This window comes from Hyla sarda, chromosome 4 (assembly GCF_029499605.1).
Source record: "Hyla sarda isolate aHylSar1 chromosome 4, aHylSar1.hap1, whole genome shotgun sequence".
NCBI classification, from domain to species: domain Eukaryota; kingdom Metazoa; phylum Chordata; class Amphibia; order Anura; family Hylidae; genus Hyla; species Hyla sarda.
Window position 1 is genome coordinate 56006225 of NC_079192.1, and position 22790 is coordinate 56029014.

Consider the following 22790-nt stretch of genomic DNA (forward strand, 5'->3'; position numbering starts at 1 on the left):
TCTGAGGAATCTACCACAACACCTAAATAGGCACAAAAACATGTTTTTTTTATTTTTATTATTTTTAGTTTTCAGAAACAGCGCCACACTTGTTCACGAGTAGTGTGCAGTACTGCACGTCAGTCCCATTCATTTCAGTGGAGACATAACCCATGGACAGATGCAGCACCGTTTCTGGAAGAAAGCCGCCATGATTGACTAATCCTGTACCCTTCAGGACTATTTAGTTCTCAGTTCACATGTGCACGAGTCCTACGATTTTCACCATTCTCTCGGCCGAGGGGAATTGCACCAGTACATTGAGAGAAGACTATAAAGGATGGCTCTTCATACATGGATCCGATGCCCCAGTCATATGGAACTGAGGGATAGGAAACCCGAAAAACCAGATACTTCTGCTGTAGCTGATAAGCCTAAAAGAGCACAAAAGAAACCCCAAAAACATAAGATAATTATTTAATATGATTATCTTATGTGAGGTCACTAGTTTGGGTTTAGATTAAAAGGATGGGGGGGGGGGGTTTCTGCTGCAGCAAGCAGCATCCCATATAGTCCGGCTAATACTCTACCCTTCTAATTAGCTTAAAGGGGTACGCCGCCCCAAGACATCTTATCCCCCTATCCAAAGCATAGGTGATAATATGTCTGATTGCGGGGGTCCCGCCGCTGGTCTCCTGCTGCACGTTTTCTATGATGACGGGCGATACAGGGGACGTGGTATCGTGGTATCACAGCCCTGCCTCTCGTGACATCACGCTCCGCCCCCTCAATGCAAGTCTATGGGAGAGGGCGAGAAGATCGTGGGGGTCCAAGCAGTCAGACCCCACGTGATCTAAAACTAATTCTCTATCCTTTGGAAAGGGGATACATTTTTCTCCTTTAATAAGAACTAATAATCCCCCCCGCCCCCCCATGTCATTTGATACAATTTGAGAGGGGTTTTCTTCATTTAATGTCCCTTTTAAATAGGTTTTCCAGGATTATTTCTTTCCCCCCCACCAATGTTTTCCAGACAATGTGCCTCCAGCTGTTGCAAAAATACAACTCTGTTGTGCGGGCATGCTGGGAGTTGCAGTTCTGCAACTGCTGGAGAAACACGGTTTGGAAAACACTGGCTTTATCTCATGATAGGTCATTCATACCAGATTGGTGGGGTGCCGAGACCCAGACAGCTCTGTACGTTGTGTAGTGGGCGCGCGCTGGGTTTCTCTAACTCATCTTAGAATGACGTGTATGGGGTCCGAGCTGTAGTAACCCAGCATGGCCACTACACGATGTATGACCGTCTGCTTCCCGCTCCGTTCACCGTGGGGCGACTCTGTCAGACCCTTCCCTCAAGTCCTGAAAAACCTAAAGGCTCCTCAGTTACAGCAGAAGTACTGACAACAATTACACCCTGAAAATAAGAAAGGCTGAATTGACGAACGAAATTATTAACAGCAATATCATAGATCACTTCTATACCCCCTGTATTCTATAGTGACTGCCGACGCATCACCACAGCGCGGTCATTCTGATCGAGAGAATATATTATTGTACATATTGACATTCACTTGTCATGATGACCGCCATTTTGATTTATGAACCAACAAGTTTACCAAATGCATAATTTGGTAAATAAATCAAAGGCTCATCTATCAAAATAGCATAAACAAATACATTGAATTAAAGACAGATCTGTCAGCTCATCAAGGACATGGGGGAATGGAGGTGGCACCTTCTGAGACGCAATCATCCACAATATCACTGTAATCATTCAGGAGTTGTTCCCCAAGTGTAAGTGTCCGCTATAGTGTATAGGCAGCGGCTCTGTAGACTAAATTATGTTCTCGGTACATGTGATTCATATTTTAATTTATATACCCGTAATGAGAATATATAGAATTTGATCCAATTATTATGGCTCCCCCATCATTATACATAAATTATCAGTGTGTGTAAATGTACTGTGGAACGTGAGCTCCCTCTGTGGTGGAAACTGGTACTGCACCTCCGGGATCAACTGCAGGAGAGCATTGGACAGCAGCGTGCCGATGGACAGGCCGATGAAATAAATAAGAAGTCGTCGGAAGATCGGTTTACCCATGCACGGGGCAAAGAACACTCCCAGGAGAGAGGACAGGCTGATCACGGTGACTGCTGCCAACCCAAAACCCCAGACTGTGGGACAAGAGGACAAAGTGAGGGATGTCTATTCTCAATACAAGACTTGTTATAAGACTAGACAGAACATATATTCGTTCCCATTACAGAAATCAGAGTGATGTCACACAGACCCTCCGAACGTCTAGAGCCGGCGGCGGGGGCTCATGATGTCACGGCCTGCCCCCTCAATGCAAGTCTATGGGAGGGGGCGTGGCGGACGCCACGCCCCCTCCCATAGACTTGCATTGAGGGGGTGGGCTGTGATGTCACAAGGGGACGGACCACGACATCATGGGTCCTCAGCGCCAGCTCTACGGGTTCGGAACATTTTGTTCCAAGCGCTGAGCAGTAGAGTACCCCTTTAAGGGTAGGGTTACACGTAGCGTATTTTTCTACCCATTGAAGTAAAAAAGTTGCAAAGTCCGCAGCATATTTTGCTACCCGTAGACTTCAATGGGTAGGAAAAAATGCAGCAGCAAATACGGAACGTGTGACCCTACCCTAAAGACAATTTTCATTAAAGGGGTACTCCCATGGAAATTTTTTAATTTATTTATTTAATTTATTTATTTATCTATTTTAAATCAACTGGTGCCAGAAAGTTAAACAGATTTGTAAATTACTTCTATTAAAAAAATCTTAATCATTCCAGTATATACTACAGAGGAAATGCTTTACTTTTTAGATTTATCTAATGTCTTGACCACAGTGCTCTCTGCTGACCTCTGCTGTTCATTTTAGGAACTGTCCAGAGCAGGAGAAAATTCCCTATAGCAAACATATGCTGCTCTGGACAGTTCCTATAATGGCCAGCAGAGGTCAGCAGAGAGCACTGTGGTCATGACATTAGAGAAATCTAAAAAGTAAAACATTTCCTCTGTAGTATACATCCCCTAAAAATTAATGGAAGGTTTAAAGGGGTTATCCAGGAAAAAACATTTTTTTTTACATTTCAACTGGCTCCAGAAAGTTAAACAGATTTGTAAATTACTTCTATTAAAAAATCTTAATCCTTTCAGTACTTATGAGCTGCTGAAGTTGAGCTGTTTTTTTCTGTCTAAGTGCTCTCTGATGACACCTGTCTCGGGAACCGCCCAGTTTAGAAGCAAATCCCCATAGCAAACCTCTTCTACTCTGCTCTTTGCTGACATCTCTGCTTGTCTCGGGAACTGCACACTGTTGCCAGACAGAAAACAACAACTCAACTTCAGCAGTTGATAATTATTGAAAGGATTAATATTTTTTAATAGAAGTAATTAACAAATCTGTTTAACTTTCTGGAGCCAGTTGATATATAAAAAAAAGTTTTTTCATGGAATACCCCTTTAAGATTTTTTAATAGAAGTAATTTACAAATCTGTTTAACTTTATGGCACCAGTTTTTAAAAAAAAATAAAAAAAAGTTTTCCATGGGAGTACCCCTTTAAGATGAATGATCAGTAACTATATGTCCAAGTCATCCTCTTCTGACAAGTCGTTCCTGCACATCAGCTTTTGGGAAGCTAGGTGACCTCTTCTTAGGATGTTGCCAGTACCGAATGGTAGATCTGCCTTTTTGTGCTGCAATATAGGATCCAATGTATATACTTTAGGTAAGTTTGCCATTCAGCACTCCCTGTATAATCCACGTTGAAGATGCAATGGCAATGTTGGCCGTCACCTAGCATGTGCCAGAAACTGACATAACAGGATGTAGGACTAGGGATGTAAAAAGGTATACAGCGATCCCTCAACTTACAATGGCCTCACCATACAATAGTCTTTTCTGGATCATTGTAACTTGAAACCAGACTCAACATACAATGCTAATGGAATCTCCGAAACGTGTCAATGGCTGGAAGAACCGACCAATCAGATGGATATTTCACTGGTAAATCCCCTGTATTCCTAAAGTGTATGCACTGACTGGTGTCTGGTAGTGCCCCCTACAGTACAGGGAGGTATTACATGTTCTGTACTATTTACCTGTGCCAGGGTTACCTGCTCCTTTGGGCATCAAGTGAGAGCGGCTCCATTTTTAAAATTTTTTTTTTTTGGACATTGCGTGTTCTGTACAGGACCCTGAAGAAGCTCCTGTCCTCTACATAGACCAGTGTTTCTCAAAGAGGGTGCCTCTAGCTGTTGCAAAACTACAACTCCTAGCATGCCCGGACAGTGATTTACAGCTTCCAGCAGATCTTTATTACTTTTATATGTAAGGATTTGCTTTATCTGTATAAGGCTGGGTTCACACTACGTTTTGTCCCATACGGGAGCGCATACGGCAGGAGGGAGCTAAAACCTTGCGCTCCCGTATGTGACCGTATGCGCTCCCGTATGTCATTCATTTCAATGAGCCGACCGGAGTGAAACGTTCGGTCCAGTCGGCTCATTTTTGCGCCGTATGCGCTTTTACAACCGGACCTAAAACTGTGGTCAACCACGGTTTTAGGTCCGGTTGTAAAAGCGCATACGGCGCAAAAATGAGCCGACCGGACGTTTCACTCCGGTCGGCTCATTGAAATGAATGACATACGGGAGCGCATACGGTCACATACGGGAGCGCGAGCTTTTAGCTCCCCCCTGCCGTATGCGCTCCCGTATGGGACAAAACGTAGTGTGGACCCAGCCTTAGTTATCTACTTATTTTTCTTTAATCCTCACTTTTTCCTATTTTTTGGATGACATTTTGGTGGCTTCAGAATCAATTACCAGGTTTCCATAGAGTTATGGACTCAACATACAATGGTTGCCCTGGAACCAATTAATATTGTAACTTGAGGGACCACTGTATATAGGTTATACAAGTAGATAAGAATGTTTTAGAACTTTTCAATTATAGCCCGATTTAGGACCTTGGAGAGGACAACATGGACCTATAGTTACTTAGGATCTTTCCTTAAGATATGGAGTCTTTACAGAGATCTTTAATGAGGAGTCTTTCCAGAGAACCTAGACGGAACAAAAACACAGCATAAAAGGAACCCAAGGACGGGACATGGAAAGAAAAAAAAAAAAAAAAAAAGCAGCTGGAAAAGTTCACTTTGATATCTTTATTCTTCTTATCGGAGCTGAACTATACACTAATAAAAGAAGAAAATAAACTGAAAAGGCCAAACACCAACATAGGTGTAAGGAGGTGCCAATCAACCATGTGGCCCGTTCTCCTGAACACTTGGCCCCTGACATGTAACATCTTTAAATATTAATTTATGAAAATATTAAAAAAATTAAAAATAAAAAAAAATCTTAGATCAGGTTCTCGCACTGAGACCATAACCACAGGCGGACGCCAATGGTCAAATAATAATGCAGATAAAACTGCAATTTTACCGAAGAAAAAAAAAAATTGTGCACCCATTGGCCATTGTGTATGTGGTTTTAACCACACCACGGGAACCCGATCATAGATCTTCTTCAAGGTCTTACTTGTGCCCGTAGTGAAGATTCCAGATGCTCTCCAGTCACTGGCTTGCCTTAAAAGGAGTACTCCACCGGAAAACATTTTTATTTTTTATTTTATTTTTTAAATCAACTGTCGCCAGAAAGTAAAAAAGATGTGTAAATTACTTCTATTTAAAATTATTAACCCTTCCAGTACTTAGCTGCTGTATGCTCTTTTTGAATTTCCATTCTGTCTGACCACAGTGCTCTCTGCTGACACCTCTTTCCATTTTAGGAACTGTCCAGAGCAGGATAGGTTTGCTATGGGGATTTGCTCCTACTATAGACAGTTCCTAAAATGGACAGAGGTGTCAGCAGAGAGCAATGTGGTCAGACAGAAAGGAAATTCAAAAAGAGCATACAGCAGCTGATAAGTACTGGAAGGGTTAAGATTTTTAAATAGAAGTAATTTACAAATCTATAACTTTCTGGCACCAGTTGATTTAAAAAAAATTATAAAAAAAAAATAAAAAAAAATGATATACCTCCATTGTCGTTAAGGCGTTAAAGTAACAGTGCTCATTTAAAGGGGTACTCCGCTGGAAAACATACATCTATATATGTGTATGTTTTCCAGCGGAGTACCCCTTTAAATGGGCACTGTTACTTTAACGCCTTAACGACAATGGAGGTAAATGCTTCGGTGGTACTTAACGCACCATGACATGCATTTATGCTTCACCATGAAAGCAAGCATCGGGCCGGTACTCGCGTCATGCGCGTCTGATAGCAGCCGGGATCCGCCGGTAAAGGCGGACATCTGCGATCATACGGATGTCTGCCATTAACCCCTCAGATGCCATGATCTATACAGATCACGGCATCTTCGGTAATGTGGTCAGTAAAGTGGATGATCGGATTGCCTGCAGTGCTGCTGCGGGGATCCAATCATCCATAATGGTGGACTGAGGTCCCCTCACCTGCCTTTGTCCGTCTCCTGGCGTCTACTGCTCTGGTCTGAGATCGAGCAGATCAGAGCAGAAGATCGACGATAATACTGATCAGTGCAATGCCCTATGCATAGCACTGATCAGTATTAGCAATCAATTGCTATAAATAGACTATTAAAGTGTAAAAAAAAAAATTATAATTTTTTAAAAATGTTAAAAATCCCCTCCCCCAATGAAAAAGTAAATAACCTGTTTTTCCCCATTTTACCCCCCAGAAAAGCGTAAAAAAAAAAAAAACATTATTAAAAATATTTGGTATCGCCGTGTGCGTAAAAAAAAAAAAGAGTCTGAACTATCAAAATATATTGTTAATTAGCCCATATGGTGAACGGCGTTAACGGGGAAAAAAAAAAAAAAAAAAAAAAGGTATGGTCAAATAAGGGAAGTACAATTGGTGACGCAAAAAACAAGCCCTCATATGGGTCTGTGGATGGAAATATAAAAGTTATGATTTTTAGATGGTGCGAAGGAAAAAACGAAAATGCAAAAATAAAATGGGCCTGTTCCTTAAGGGGTAAAAAAAAAAAAAAAAAAGTCAATAATGTTTATCGGTCAGGGGTCTGAGTGTTCACACCGCAACCGATAGCTAAAACTAACTGGGAGTAAAGCGTTCCAAACCAGACAAACTTACAATGTAAGTCTATAGGATTGTTTCGGTCAGCCGCATTATTCTGCAGGCTTGTTTTAACAATTGGTTGGGGTCCAAACACTCAGACCTAGACAGATCAAAATTTTTAAACATGTGTCAAGGCCAAATCAAAAGTATTTTTTAAAGTGACAGGTACACTTTAAAAAGGAGTAGTAAAGATGGCTTCCTTCTTACCTTCTCCACTGCTGGGTCTTCCCTCAGGTTCGGTGTCATTGAGAAGGACGGTGCTCCCCTGGCACGCTTTGGCTTCCAACTGTTGCAAGATTGACGGACAGAGACTTTGGAGACCCTCCGCATCGACCGTAGAGTCCGAGGTAAGGTTATGGGTGGAGAATAGGGCAGAGGCGCTGAGACACTATAGGAAGAAGAATGATTAAGATAAATAGAGATAATATATATATCCATCTATCTCTCTATCCATCTATCCATCTAAAGGATGAGACATGCCAGAAGACGGTGGAGTCCATGGCTAAAGCTGGAGAGCTCCACAGTACAATATAGCTTGGAGACATAGAAAGATCTAAGCAAGTGTTTCTCCACCAGTGTGCCTCCAGCTGTTGCAAAACTACAACTCTCAGCATGCCCAGACAGCCAAAGGCTGTCTGGGCATGCTGGAGTTGTAGTTTTGCAACAGCTGGAGGCCCACTGGTGGAGAAACAATGAACTAGATTAAAATTAAAATAACGTTTTCAAACAGATTTTTAATAATCCCTGAAACCGCCACTAGGGGACAGAGTTGTGACAGCCAATCATGATCTAGCAGATTTACTAGGGCACCAGATACCTCACATTAACATGAAAAAAATGTGGTTGGACTGGGCCTGCAGGAAGGTCAAAAAAGGCAGAGACCATACTGAGATCTATGCTCCAAAATACACACGTCAAAAGGAAACAAGGCTCTGCTTTTCTAATGCATCACCCCCGCAACATCAAAGAGTTCTAGCATAACATATAGGGGATAGTATGTACTAGAGGCGTCATATAGCCCCTTTATTGGTAAATAATCCGTTTACAGAACCCATCTTATTGATATCATCTGTCTATAGCAGTGGTTCGCAACCTTTTTTGCCTGAGTACCCCTTGACAGCCCATTTACAGGTGACGTCTTCTCTAACCGGAGTTGTTTTCTTTTCTTCACTATCTGGCCTAGACCGCCATTAAGATTTCTCCCATACAAGACGTCTCCACAGAACCAGCCAAACAAACATTTTAGGCTTATTTCTGCTGTACAATACCAACCTATTTACAAACTCCCCATGTTTATTGTCACACACAGTAATAGTACCCGCTTTGTGTCCCCATAAAGTTGTTAGGCCCCCCCCTGTGCCCCAAATATAGCTGTAGGCCCCCAAACTGCCCCCATATATAGTTGTAGGCCGCCATACTGTCCAACTTTGTTGCTCCACTGCTCCTCTGGTCTGGGGACCTATTGTTAGGGCTCATAGTAGTAGGTCCCCGCTCTGCAGGGGCAGTGGAGCAACAAAGCTGATGGTAGTTACTGCCCACAGCAGCCCAATGCCCGCGCTTCCCCTTTGCTGTCCTCCTGCTCCGCTCCTCGGTGCAGTGACGTCAGCCAACCATTTCTTTCAAAGGGGTCCAGATCAGTAACTAGTGGTTGTGGCTGCCATTACTGATTTTTTTTCAATTACCCCCTGGCGAACTGCTAAGTACCCCTGGAGGTACTTGTACCCCAGGTTGAGAACCACTGGTCTACAGGGCACTGCAAAGGGTCATTTTGCACACACACACTGTTATAACGTGAATGACAGGCATAACAGTGAAAAGGCAGCCAGTGTGACGCAACGTTTCAGTCTCCTCGGGGGCCATTTTTAAGGTCTCGTGAGGAGATAAACATTGCATCATGCTGCATCATTAAAAATAACAGTCGTTATTCCTTTGTGAGAATATATACACACATATATATTATATATACACACACACACACACACACACAATATATATATTATATATACACACACACAATATTACTATATGAATAGTAATTGAATAATGATAAAATTAATATAGGCTGCTGGAGTGGCACTAAAATGAAGACAAGAGAAAAACAAAAAACATTTCTCCTGTTAGGGTTGGACCGTACATCCAAAACAGGAGCTGGATGTTTGGATGTTTGCTCTTTTGAAAAGAGCAGCTTCCACTCCTGCCCAGAGCTGATGAGAAAGGAACGACCTGCCGCAGCCCTGTCAGACTGGGTTCACACAATGGAACGTACGCCTGGAAAAATTCCGACAGACATTCCGTGCACAGCAGGACCGCTCGGATAAGCCCGGTCACTACTGATGGCAATACATATCCAAGCAGGTCTACCAAAAGGTCTTTCGGTGGTCGAAATTCAGCAGTGTGCATGGTGCAGCAGAATTCCATTGAAATCAGGAGGCTGCTGCTGCATCGGAATTTCAGAATGGAGTTCCGCTCAGAAATTCTGTAGTCTGATCTCAGTCTTAGGCTATGTTCACACTTAAAGTTCCGCATGGATTTCCACATGGAAATCGGCATGTGTTTACAGCCTTATGAACTTCAATGAGATTCCGCAGTCCTATTCACATGTCCTAAACTTTTGTGGAATTCGGAAGTGGAAGCCCATTGAAATGAATGGGGCGATTTTATTTTGTCTCCGCAAAATGCGAAATTGATGTGAATTTCGTGCAGAATTTCTTTCATTGCTTTTATTAAAATTTCACACGGAATCCATGTGAATTCCGTGTGAAATTTAACAAAAGCAATGAAAGAAAAGCATAATTTGGCCGGAAATCTGCATCTTTATGTAGAAATTCCGATGTGTGAACATAGACTTAGGGGAAGATTTATCAAAACCTGTGCAGAGGAAAACTTGCCCAGTTGCCCATAGCAACCAATCAGCTTGCTGCTTTCATTTTTATGAAGGCCTGTGAAAAATGAAAGAAGCAATCTGATTGGTTGCTATGGGCAACTGGGCAAGTTTTCCTCTGCACAGGTTTTGATAAATCTCCCCCTTAGAGGCCCAGATTTATCATACTGTGTGAGAAAATGTGGAAGGATTATCCCACAGCAACCAATCATAGCTCAGCTAATGAGCTGTGGTAAAGTGAAAGCTGAGCTGTGATTGGTTGCTGTGGGAAAATCCCTCCATTTTTTCTCTCACACAGTTTGATAGATCTGGGCCAGAGTCTTCAGAGCTTCCCAGGTGATGGCTCTCAGTGTGAGAGGACACAGGCTAGGCCAGGCCTGTGGAGCCACAAGTTCCAAGTCTCTATGAAACACGTGTCCATTATTGAGCAGTAGGCTCAAAATAATAATTAGGGATGCAGTTCTGTATTAGAGCTCAGCCAAGCAGGGTTTTATGTTTTGTCTAAAGTGCACAGTGGTGCTGATAGCGGTTCAGATTGGTGAATCTGAAACGAACACGGCTGTATCAACTATCTCAGACCCTGGAGATGAGTAACCCCCATGATACTCTCTGGCAGAGGAAGTGATAATGGGGAAGTCACTAATAGAGATCAGGAGGGCTTGGATGCATTTCTAGGGATCAATATTACAGGTTATAGGGGGAGATTTATCAAAACCTGTGCAAAGGAAAAGTTGTCCAGTTTCCCATAGCAACCAATCAGATCGCTTCTTTCATTTTGAAGAGGCTTTGTTAAAAATGAATGAAGCAATCTAATTGGTTACTATGGGAAACTTTTCCTTTGTACAGGTTTTGATAATATCTGTGGATACAATCCACAAGAGACAGAGGTTGGCACTAACACTATACTCTGTAGCACACTAGCATCCGCCTATCGCAGCCTAGCAAGCATGGGAGCCCACTCCCGGCCACTCTGGTGCTCCGTCCCGTGCAGTAAAAAAACAACAAAAAAGTCCAATCCAAATAGCAATAAAGAAATAACAGGGCCACTTATGTAGAGGTGGTCAGGTGTTTGGTTCTTTATTCATTGTGGTGCAAGCACATCAACGTCTAGCGGGGCGCCAGACAGAGCATGGTGATGAACCACACTGTCCAGGGCCACGCTGGACATTGATGTACTTGCACTGCAATGGATAAAGAAGCCAAACACCTGACCACCTGTACGTGAGTGCCCCCTCATTATTTCGTTATTGCTCTTTGGACATTACATGTTATACTCACTAGATTCTGTAGAGTAACAATATTAGAAGTTATAGACACTAGATTCTGGTGAGTAATAATATTACGGGTTATAGTGACAAGATTCTGGAGCACAATAATACAGGTTATGGTCACTAGAATCTGTAGAGTAATAATATTACAGGTTATAGGGGGAGATTTATCAATGTCCATAATGAGAAAAAAAAAAACAAGTACAGCACTGCCACGTACCTGAATGAGCAGAAGGTGGTGAATACCGTCCTACACCTGGCACGAAAAATTAGGCTGGTCACCGTGCTTAATGCTCCGGAAAAAGGACAAATTCAAAACTTGAAAGAAGAAACGAGGAGGCACTGGCGTTGCTGCCACGTGAAGTTTTTTCCACGAGGTCAATGATACAACTCTGGGCGACAGGCCGTTTCTCGCTCACTTGGCCATGATTAAGCGCATGTGAGCGAGAAACGGCCAGTCAGCCAGAGATGCATCATTGACCTCATGGAATAAACTTCACGTGGCAGCAAAGCCAGTGCCTCCTCGTTTCTTCTTTCAAGTTTGGAGATTTATCAATGTCGGTGTGAGGTAGAAATCTTTTAAACCCTGCCATTGCTTTCTACGTTTTTCATGTCTGTGCAAAAATTATCAGCCGTGCACAAGCTTGTTGATAAATTTTGCTCAAACATAGACATTCCTTCATGTTCCTACCATCTGACACATTGGTACGTGCACTGCTCGGTGTTCTATAATTTGCGCAAAATCTGTTGCCTTTTGCGCAAAGTTTTAATATCTAAACAAAAGATGCACTATAGTAAATTAGTGTGTAAAGCCTTTTTCTTTCTACGGTACACGAGCACTTAGAGAACATCGGAAAATATTCTATCAAAACAAGACGCAATGAAAGTCACTGCGCAAATTTTTGCAGAAGAAAAATACACAAGAAAAAAGGAGTAAACTCGATGATAAATGTCCTTCCATAGTCTCTATATTTTGGAGTGTAATAATATTACAGGTTATAGTCACTCGAGTCCGGAGAGTAATAATATTACAGGTTATAGTCACTAGAGTCCGGAGAGTAATAATATTACAGGTTATAGTCACTAGAGTCCGGAGAGTAATAATATTACAGGTTATAGTCACTAGAGTCCGGAGAGTAATAATATTACAGGTTATAGTCACTAGAGTCTGGAGAGTAATAATATTACAGGTTATAGTCACTAGAGTCTGGAGAGTAATAATATTACAGGTTATAGTCACTAGAGTCTGGAGAGTAATATTACAGGTTATAGGGGGAGATTTATCAAAAACTGTGTAGAAGAAGAGTGGTGCAGTTGCCCATGGCAACCAATCAGGTTGCTTCTTTCATTTTTAAAGAGACCTGTGAAAAATGAAAGAAGCGATCTGATTGGTTGCTATGGGCAACTGCACCGCTCTTCCTCTGTACAGGGGGACTTTTGATAAATCTCCCCCATAGTCACTAGAGTCTGGAGAGTTATAATAGGACAGGTTATAGACTCTAGATTTTAAACAAGGGTTGTTGATCCAGGGATTTATTCTATTCACCAGATTTGGAGGTAAATTGTCTTCTACCTCACTGGGTTTTGCCTTCCTCTGGATCAACACTGCAGTAAACTGAACTAGATGGACGTCTTTCAGACGTACAAACCATCTGACTGTGTTACTACGTTACAGACGCTCGTCAGCAACTGATGACACGAGTCTTGAATCCCGCAGGACAAAGAACGAACGTCAAAGCAGAGATAAGGGACTAAAGTCATAACAGCAAGTTTCATGTTAGTATTGTGTGGTAAAGGTTCTCCTCCTCTGCACTATAATTTACTATAATCCAGACTATGCACGTCTCAGTTCCCGCCAATGGGGGATTATGTAGGATTCACGTTCTACAATCAACTATAGATGGAAACCCGCCGGGTGGCCATATGGCGATTATGGTCCCTATAAAGAGTCCTCTGTTCAAGTAAAGCCTTGCCGCCTCTTTTAATCTATTGGAAACCCTTAGATAAACTACTTTACACCATTGACCAGTAGTCTCAAGAGTAAGAACAAGACCTAGCTTTATAGCGACTACTGCACCTTCCTGTTAACGCTAATCCGGCATGTGACAGCCATAGTCCCAGGTAAGATTAACATGGTTGAAAGTTTCTCAGTGTTGGCCAGTGTTTACCAACCAGGGTGCCTCCAGCTGTTGCAAAACTACAACTCCCAGCATGCCCGGACAGCCTTCGGCTGTCCGGGCATGCTGGAAGTTGTAGTTTTGCAACAGCTGGAGGCACCTTGGTTGGTAAACACTGACATACATAAATACGAGTAATACTCACAGCTTGTATAATATATGGGCTTTAGCACATACCTGTGATATGTTGTGGGACTCCTTGACCACTCTACCAACTTCCAGTCTTCCCAGTAGGGTCTGTAGCTGCATCAATGAGAGGGTGTCATTCTCTCCATATCTCTGCAATACGTCCTGCAGGAAGGAAGCTGCGCTCAGCTGATCTCCAGAGGCCGAGGAGCTCAGAACTACAATCCCCAGCAGCATGGAGGCAAGAAGGACCCACGTACGAGTCATGATGGTTTCTAAAAGGGAGAGAGATACAGTATAAGTGGAAGCACGCCGGCCCAGAATGGGGGCGATAACACTGTATAACATTCAATTAGGGCAAATATATTATTGCTGTTCATTTCATAACCGAGCAGGAAAGCAATAGCCTCACGACACAGGGCAAGAAGGTGACAACCCTGGAGAAAAGGGTAGGAGGGCAATAGCCCCATATATGTGCTCAGGGTGACAGCTCAGGATCCCCAGGTTACGGTTCAAGGTGACTGGGTGACAGCCCAGAATCTCAGAGTGACAGCTCAGGATCCCGGGGAGACAGGGTGATAGACAGCTCAGGATCCCGGGGAGACCGGTTGACAGCTCAGGATCCCGGGGAGACAGGGTGATTGACAGCTCAGGATCCCGGGGAGACAGGGTGATAGACAGCTCAGGATCCCGGGGAGACAGGGTGATAGACAGCTCAGGATCCCGGGGAGACAGGGTGATAGACAGCTCAGGATCCCGGGGAGACAGGGTGATAGACAGCTCAGGATCCCGGGGAGACAGGGTGATAGACAGCTCAGGATCCCGGGGAGACAGGGTGATAGACAGCTCAGGATCCCGGGGAGACCGTGTGATAGACAGCTCAGGATCCCGGGGAGACCGTGTGATAGACAGCTCAGGATCCCGGGGAGACCGTGTGATAGACAGCTCAGGATCCCGGGGAGACCGTGTGATAGACAGCTCAGGATCCCGGGGAGACCGTGTGATAGACAGCTCAGGATCCCGGGGAGACCGTGTGATAGACAGCTCAGGATCCCGGGGAGACCGGTTGACAGCTCAGGATCCCGGGGAGACCGGTTGACAGCTCAGGATCCCGGGGAGACCGGTTGACAGCTCAGGATCCCGGGGAGACCGGTTGACAGCTCAGGATCCCAGGGAGACAGGGTGATAGACAGCTCAGGATCCCGGGGAGACAGGGTGATAGACAGCTCAGGATCCCGGGGAGACAGGGTGATAGACAGCTCAGGATCCCGGGGAGACAGGGTGATAGACAGCTCAGGATCCCGGGGAGACCGTGTGATAGACAGCTCAGGATCCCGGGGAGACCGGTTGACAGCTCAGGATCCCGGGGAGACCGGTTGACAGCTCAGGATCCCGGGGAGACCGGGTGACAGCTCAGGATCCCGGGGAGACCGGGTGACAGCTCAGGATCCCGGGGAGACCGGGTGACAGCTCAGGATCCCGGGGAGACCGGGTGACAGCTCGCTCAGGATCCCGGGGAGACAGGGTGACAGATAGCTCAGGATCCCGGGGAGACAGGGTGATAGACAGCTCAGGATCCCGGGGAGACAGGGTGATAGACAGCTCAGGATCCCGGGGAGACAGGGTGATAGACAGCTCAGGATCCCGGGGAGACAGGGTGATAGACAGCTCAGGATCCCGGGGAGACAGGGTGATAGACAGCTCAGGATCCCGGGGAGACCGGGTGATAGACAGCTCAGGATCCCGGGGAGACAGGGTGATAGACAGCTCAGGATCCCGGGGAGACCGGGTGATAGACAGCTCAGGATCCCGGGTGATAGACAGTTCAGGATCCCGGGGAGACCGGGTGACAGCTCAGGATCCCGGGGAGACCGGGTGACAGCTCGGGATCCCGGGGAGACCGGGCGACAGCTCAGGATCCCGGGGATAACTGGCAACATTTCATGATCCCGGGGTGACAGATCAGGACTCCAGTGCAACTAGGTGACAGCTCAGGATCCCAGGGCTATAGGATACCCTGACATTGAGAAGTAGATGTGGGTTATAGTAATGAATCAATAGAAAGAGCCCCCGGCAGCCCCACCGCTCACCTTGCCGGGCAGCTGTCCTCGCTGTGTCACACATGAATCCGCTCACGGTGTCCCGGTCACTGCGCTCATCACGGCCTCCCTGTCAGCAACGTGGAGCTCGGGAGCTGGCTCTTTAAACCTTGACGTCACACTCGATTTCGCTCCGCCTCTTTTCCTTGACGAAGGGGGCGTCAACCAGAGATAGGAAACCGTCAACACATCACCTGTACAGAAACATCTGCCTGTGATAAACTCAAGGACTGATTTTCCTAACCCGTCCGCTGAAGCGTCCCTGTTACCGGAGACCACAGCCGCCTGAGGTTACTAAGCAGGCTCCGGCAATATGGCTTCGCTGCTTACCGTCCGAAGGAGACAGTTTGACCTCTAGTGTTAGAACGGCCGCACAGTTTGTATGAATGGAATAGTGTTGGCGGACCGTTCTCCACGATCACGTGATTACACTCTACAGTTGCTTATGTTCGAATACAGTGGAATGTTAGCGCGGTCACATGACCTGCCGCCTACGTGTGAGGGCACTTTTGGCGCCTCTGTGTCACCTCACCAGGCTCAACATAGAGGGGGCTACTTTGTCAACTTAAATTTAAGCAAAAAAATAATAATAAAAATAAAGGCAACAAAACATGGAAAAGGGAGAAATATATGAAAATTATTAAGGGCAGAAAATAAGTTTTGTGTAAAGTATGACTGCCAGGACGTCCAAATGTTGCAAAACTACAACTCCCAGCATGCCCAGACAGCGGTCTCCATACTGTAGACCTCCAGACGTCGGAAAACTACAACTCCCACCATGCCCCGACAGCCAGTCTCCAAACGGAAGACCTCCAGACGTTGGAAAACTACAACTCCCAGCATGCCCAGACAGCCAGTCTCCATACTGTAGACATCCAGGTGTGCAAAAACTACAACTCCCAGCATGCCCACACAGCTGGTCTCCATACTGTAGACATCCAGACGTGCAAAAACTACAACTCCCAGCATGCCAAGACAGCTGCCCTCCATACTGTAGACATCCAGGTGTGCAAAAACTACAACTCCCAGCATGCCCAGACAGCTGGTCTCCATACTGTAGACATCCAGACGTGCAAAAACTACAACTCCCAGCCTGTCCAGAGAGCTGGTCTCTATACTGTAGACATCCAGACGTAAAAAAAAAACTACAACTCCCAGCATGCCCAGACAGCTGGTCTCCATACTGTAGACATCCAGATGTGCAAGAACTACAACTCCCAGCATGCCCACACAGCTGGTCTCCATACTGTAGACATCCAGACGTCAAAAAACTACAACTCCCAGCATGCCCAGACAGCCAGTCTCCAAACTTTAAACCTCCAGACGTTGGAAAACTACAACTAACAGCATGCCCAGACAGCTGGTCTCCATACTGTAGACCTCCAGACGTGCAAAAACTACAACTCCCAGCATGCCCACACAGCCGGTCTCCATACATAGACATCCAGACATGCAAAAACTACAACTCCCGGCATGCCCAGACAGCTGGTCTCCATACTGTAGACATCCAGACGTCAAAAAAACTACAACTCCCAGCATGCCCAGACAGCTGGTCTCCATACTGTAGACATCCAGACGTTAGAAAACTACAACTCCCAGCATGCCCGAACAGCCAGTCTCCATACTGTACACCAGTGGTCTCCAACCTGCGGACCTCCAGATGTTGCAAAACTACAACTCCCAGCATGCCCGGACAGCCAACGGCTGTCCGGGCATGCTGGGAGTTGTAGTTTTGCAACATCTGGAGGTCCGCAGGTCGAAGAACACTGCTGTAGACCAACGCCCAGCATGGGGTCTATAGGGGATATCTTGGTATTTTTCCTCCCATATACACATGCGGGTTAAAACCCCAACGAAAAACGCCTGTATTGAAACCCACTAATTATGAGAGAACAAAATGCCACAAAAACTGCATCTTGGGAATCCATAATGAGGGGGAAGTTTTTTTGTAGCCAAATTTAAAAAAGGCCAAACAAAAGTTGTGTGGACTCCCAGCCTCAGGGTGCGCTCTGCTTCAGATTTGTTTTTAATAACCTGCAGCCCAGTGTAATACTGCTGATATATCACAAATGGTTATCCAAAATGGCAAACCCAGCTCTGCTACATGTCATCAATCTATAATTATTCTACTATTGTGCTCTTAGTATGACATGCCATAACACCTATATGGCACCTTACAGAACATTAGCGCACCCTTTGCCAACCAGTGCGCCTTCAGCTTTTGCGGGATAGTAAAGTATACTGTTAAACGGGAGCAGCTCAGCCCATTCGCTTCTATTGCCCAATACAGCCACTCCTATTAACTCCGTACGGGATGTATCTGCTGTTTTAAAGGGGGTTATCCAGGAAAAAACTTTTTTTTTTATATATCAACTGGCTCCAGAAAGTTAAACAGATTTGTAAATGACTTCTATTTAAAAATCCTAATCCTTCTAGTACTTATCAGCTGCTGTATGCTCCAGAGGAAGTTCTTTTCATTTTGAATTTCCTTTCTGTCACGACCACAGTGCTCTCTGCTGACACCTCTGTCCATGTCAGGAACTGTCCAGAGCAGGAGAGGTTTGCTATGGGGATTAGCTCCTGCTCTGGACAGTGCCTGACATGGACAGAGGTGTCAGCAGAGAGCACTGTGGTCGTGACAGAAAGGAAATAGAAAAAAAGAAAACAACTTCGTCTGTAGTATACAGAAGCTGATAAGTACTGGAAGGGTTTAGATTATTAAATAGAAGTAATGTTCAAATCTATTCAACTTTCTGGAGCAAGTTGATTTAAAAAAAATATATATATAGTTTTCCACTGGATTACCCCTTTAACGGGGGCAGGAACATAGGGGGAGATTTATCAAAACCTGTCCAGAGGAAAAGTTGCTGAGTTGCCCATAGCAACCAATCAGATCGCTTCTTTCATTTTGCAGAGGCCTTTTCAAAAATGAAAGAAGCGATCTGATTGGTTGCTATGGGCAACTGGGCAACTTTTCCTCTGGATAGGTTTTGATAAATCTCCCCCATAGTGTAGTCATACCCTTACTCTTCTTTAATTTTTTTATGGTCATAGGCACTTCTCTACGCCATGATGACCTCCACCTTATAATTACCACTACAGAGAGCAGCTATGATCAGTCATTACTGGGAGTCACCTACTAGTTATCATCCACATTAGATAAAAGCCTCCATACCTGGAATGATCTCATGTGTAGACAAGTGTCCATTCTGTGCCAGTATAAGCCAGCGGTCTTCAAACTGTGGCCCTCCAGCTGTTTCAAAACTACAACTCCCAGCATGCCCGGACAGCCAACGGCTGTCCGGGCATGCTGGGAATTGTAGTTTTGCAACATCTGGAGGGCCACAGTTTGAAGACCACTGGTATAAGCCCTTCATTACACCATACCAGTGCTCGCCAACCTGTGAAATTTCAACTCCCAGCATGCCCTGACAACCCCGGGAACTGACGGAGTTTAGTACTTAAAGGGGCACTCCTGTGGAAAACATATATATATATATATATATATATATATATATATTTTTAATCAACTGGTGCCAGAAAGTTGAACAGATTCGTAAATGACTTCTATTAAAAAAAAAAATCTTTATCCTTCCAGTACTTTTTAGCAGCTGTATGCTACAGAGGAAATTCTTCTTTTTTTTGTCTTGTTCACAGTGCTCTCTGCTGAATCCTGATGCCCATACTGGCCAGAGCAGGAGAAAATCACCATAGCAAACTATATGCTGCTCTGGAGAGTTCCTGACACGGACAGAGGTGTCAGCAGAGAGCACTTGTGGACAAGACAAAAAAAAGAGAAATTCAAAAAGCAAAGAATTTCCTCTGTAGCATCCAGCTGCTAATAAGTACTGGAAGGATAAAGATTTTTTTTTTAAATAGAAGTCATTTACAAATCTGTTAAATTTTCTGGCACCAGTTCATTTAAAAAAAAAAAAAAAAAAAGTTTCCCATTCAGGGCCTTGAGGAATGTCTGTCGGAGCTACACGGCCACAATGATAGATTCCTGGCGCGCTGGCGTCTCTGGCTTGACTTTGTTTTCTCCCCTCAATTCCTGCAGGGCAGTACTTGTTTTCTTTTTTTTTTGTTTTTGTTTAAGATGACACCAACGTCTGCCGAACAAACATTTGTTGAGCCCCCTCCTGCGTGAGGCGGTTTTTGCCCGTGTATTTGTATTGCTGTACAACATATTTCATTGTCACGGAAGTGGCTTTCTGCACTTTGCCATTGTACCCTTTCCATTTCTGTTCGTTTAATAAAGCGTGAATTTAAAAAAAAAAAAAAAAAAAAAAAAAGTTTTCCACGGGAGTACCCCTTTAAGGGTTTATTCACTCGGCGGAATTTCCGCTGGCTGAATTCAGGCTCAAATTAAAGCCCATAGGTTTCTATGGGATTCCGCACTCCCATTCACACTTCTGAATTTCCGCAAGCGGATATTCAGAAGTGTGAATGGGAGTGCGGAATCCCATAGAAGTCTATGGGCTTTCATTTGAGGCGGATTCCGCAAGCGGAAATTCCGCCATGTGAATAAACCCTAAGGCTAGGTTCAGACTACGGAATTTCCGACAGAAATTCAGTCGTAAAATTTACGTCAGAAATTCCGCTTGCTAAAATGTCTAGTGTAGTGAATGGTTTTCTGTTCACAAATTCACGCTTAGTCCGCTTAGTAAATCCGCTTAGAAATTTCCGCCTGAAGAAAGGCGGTGCTCTTTCTTCAGGCGGAATTCCTCGCGGAACACATTGCAGTCTATGGGAGACTGCAGTGTCCGAGCGGTCCTAGCGCCGACTTATTCAGTCGGCGCAGGCGGAACTCAGAATCTCCAGGCGGAAATTTTCTGCCTGGAGGTTCCGTAGTCTGAACCTAGCCTAACTGTACAGGGTGGAACGTACTATAGTAACATAGATGTCAACCTTGGGTAATCCTAGACAACCCTGGTTTTACCACTTTTCTGCAAATTGAAGTGAATACAGTGCACCACATTGAGGCCAGGTTTCCTCTTGTTTTTTTCTGGTGGTTTTTTTTTTCCACCTGAAAAAAAACTGCCACAAAAAAACTGCCCTGTCATTTTACATTCTCAAGATGCAGTTTTTGTGGTGTTTTTTATTTATTTTTTTAATATTAGGTTTCACTGTAAGTCCACACTGTGCTCCCGCCCCCGTTAATCGTATCCGTCGCCAGCTGAAAACGGGATGCTGATGTATACTGTTAAAGGGAGCAACGGGCCCCATTCACTTCTATGGCTGATCAAGTCATCTAGTGACTCAGATAAGGACATATCCACTATTTTAGGGGCACTTTTGAAATAGCGCATACATCCCAAAAGGAGTCTCAAGGTGACTCTGTCCGGCCATAGAAGTGAATGGGGTCCGCTGCTCAAGTTAACGGTGTATGTCGGCATCCTGCCAAAAACGGGATATGATTAACAGGGGCAGGAACGCAGTGTAGACCTAAACTAAGATGGATGTCATCCTGGGGTAATCCCAGACCATGCTGGTTTTACCACTTCTTTGCAAACTGAAGTGAATATAGTGCACCACATTAAAAAGTATATCCTTCCAGTACCTATCAGCTGCTGTATGCTCCACGGGAAGTTCTTTTCTTTTTGAATTTCTTATCTGTCTGACCACAGTGCTCTCTGCTGACACCTCTGTCCATGTCAGGAACTGTCCAGAGCAGGAGAGGTTTACTATGGGCATTTGCTCCTGCTCTGGACAGTTCCTGACATGGACAGAGGTGTCAGCAGAGAGCACTGTGGTCAGACAGAAAAGAAATTCAAAAAGAAAAGAACTTCCCGTTGAGCATACAGCAGCTGATAAGTACTGGAAGGATTAAGATTTTTTTAATAGAAGTAATTTACAAATCTGTATAACTTTTTGGCACCAGTTGATTTAAAAAAAAAAAAATAGTTTTCCTCTGGAGTACCCCTTTAAGAAAGGTCAGAATCTGAATAATAATGTAAAACCTTGTACTTTCTGGTAAGGTAACTATACAGATCTGATAGCTGACAGCCACCTATTGTTTCCCATAATTGGGCCCCCATATAGATTAGACCTCGTTCACACCACAATATGTCGAGAAATTTTCAAAATGACATGCCAACCTGTCCTTGTTCAGACAGGAATGGGGTCCCATTCATTTCAGTGGCCCAAGCATAGTCAGCTAGTGCGTATGCAAGTTTTGGTTCGGCTCCAGCATATGCACGTTTTGGTTCGGCTCGAGTGTATGCAAGTTTTGCTTCGGCTCAAGTGTATGCACGTTTTGGTTCAGCTCGAGTGTATGCAAGTTTTGCTTCGGCTTGAGTGTATGCAAGTTTTGCTTCGGCTCAAGTATATGCACGTTTTGGTTCGGCTCGAATGTATGGCAGTTTTGGTTGTCTTTTGGTTCGGCTCGAGCGTATGCAAGTTTTGGTTTGGCTCGAGTGCATGCACGTTTTGGTTCGGTTCAAGCGCATGCATGTTTTGGTTGGGCTCGAGCTCATGCAAGTTTTGGTTGGGCTCGAGCGCATGCATGTTTTGGTTCGGCTCGAGTGTATGCAAGTTTTGGTTCCGCTTGAGCATATGCAAGTTTTGGTTCGGCTCGAGTGTATGCAAGTTTTGGTTAGGCTTGAGCGCATGCACATTTTGGTTCGGCTTGAGCGCATGCACGTTTTGGTTCGGCCCGAGCGTATGCACGTTTTGGTTCGGCCCGAGCGTATGCACGTTTTGGTTCGGCTCGAGCGTATGCAAGTTTTGGTTCGGCTTGAGCGCATGCACGTTTTGGTTGGGCTCGAGAGCATGCACGTTTTGGTTTGGCTCGAACGTATGCACGTTTTGGTTTGGCTCGAGCGTATGCACATTTTGGTTCGGCTCGAGCGCATGCACGCTTTGGTTCGGCTCAAGCGTATGCACGTTTTAGTCTGGCTCAAGCGTATGCACGTTTTAGTCTGGCTCGAGCGTATGCACGTTTTGGTTCGGCCCGAGCGTATGCACGTTTTGGTTCAGACTAAGAAACGCGGCTTGCAGCCGAAAATAAACCTTGTATACGTTGGGAATATGACCTGAACGTAGTCATTAGCTGATTATGCTCAGGCCATTTTAATGAATGGGGCCCGTGCCTGTCTAAGCAAGG

At 44.8% G+C, this 22790-nt stretch overlaps 1 protein-coding gene across 2 annotated transcripts in view; it reads right to left on the bottom strand.

Moving 5' to 3' along the window:
* The window catches only part of SLC39A14 (solute carrier family 39 member 14), a 34358-nt gene extending 18243 nt beyond the window's left edge, over window positions 1-16115 (bottom strand). Inside the window, exons 1-4 of one of the 2 annotated variants that reach the window (XM_056571066.1) lie at window positions 16016-16115; window positions 15677-15879; window positions 13638-13861; window positions 7342-7522 (exon numbers count right to left, since the gene is read on the bottom strand). In XM_056571066.1, coding sequence (XP_056427041.1) covers window positions 7342-7522; window positions 13638-13861; window positions 15677-15710 — 439 coding nt within the window. In that variant the 5' untranslated portion in view covers window positions 15711-15879; window positions 16016-16115. The other variant, XM_056571065.1, reaches the window with a different exon arrangement.
* Between the last annotated feature and the right edge of the window lie 6675 nt (window positions 16116-22790).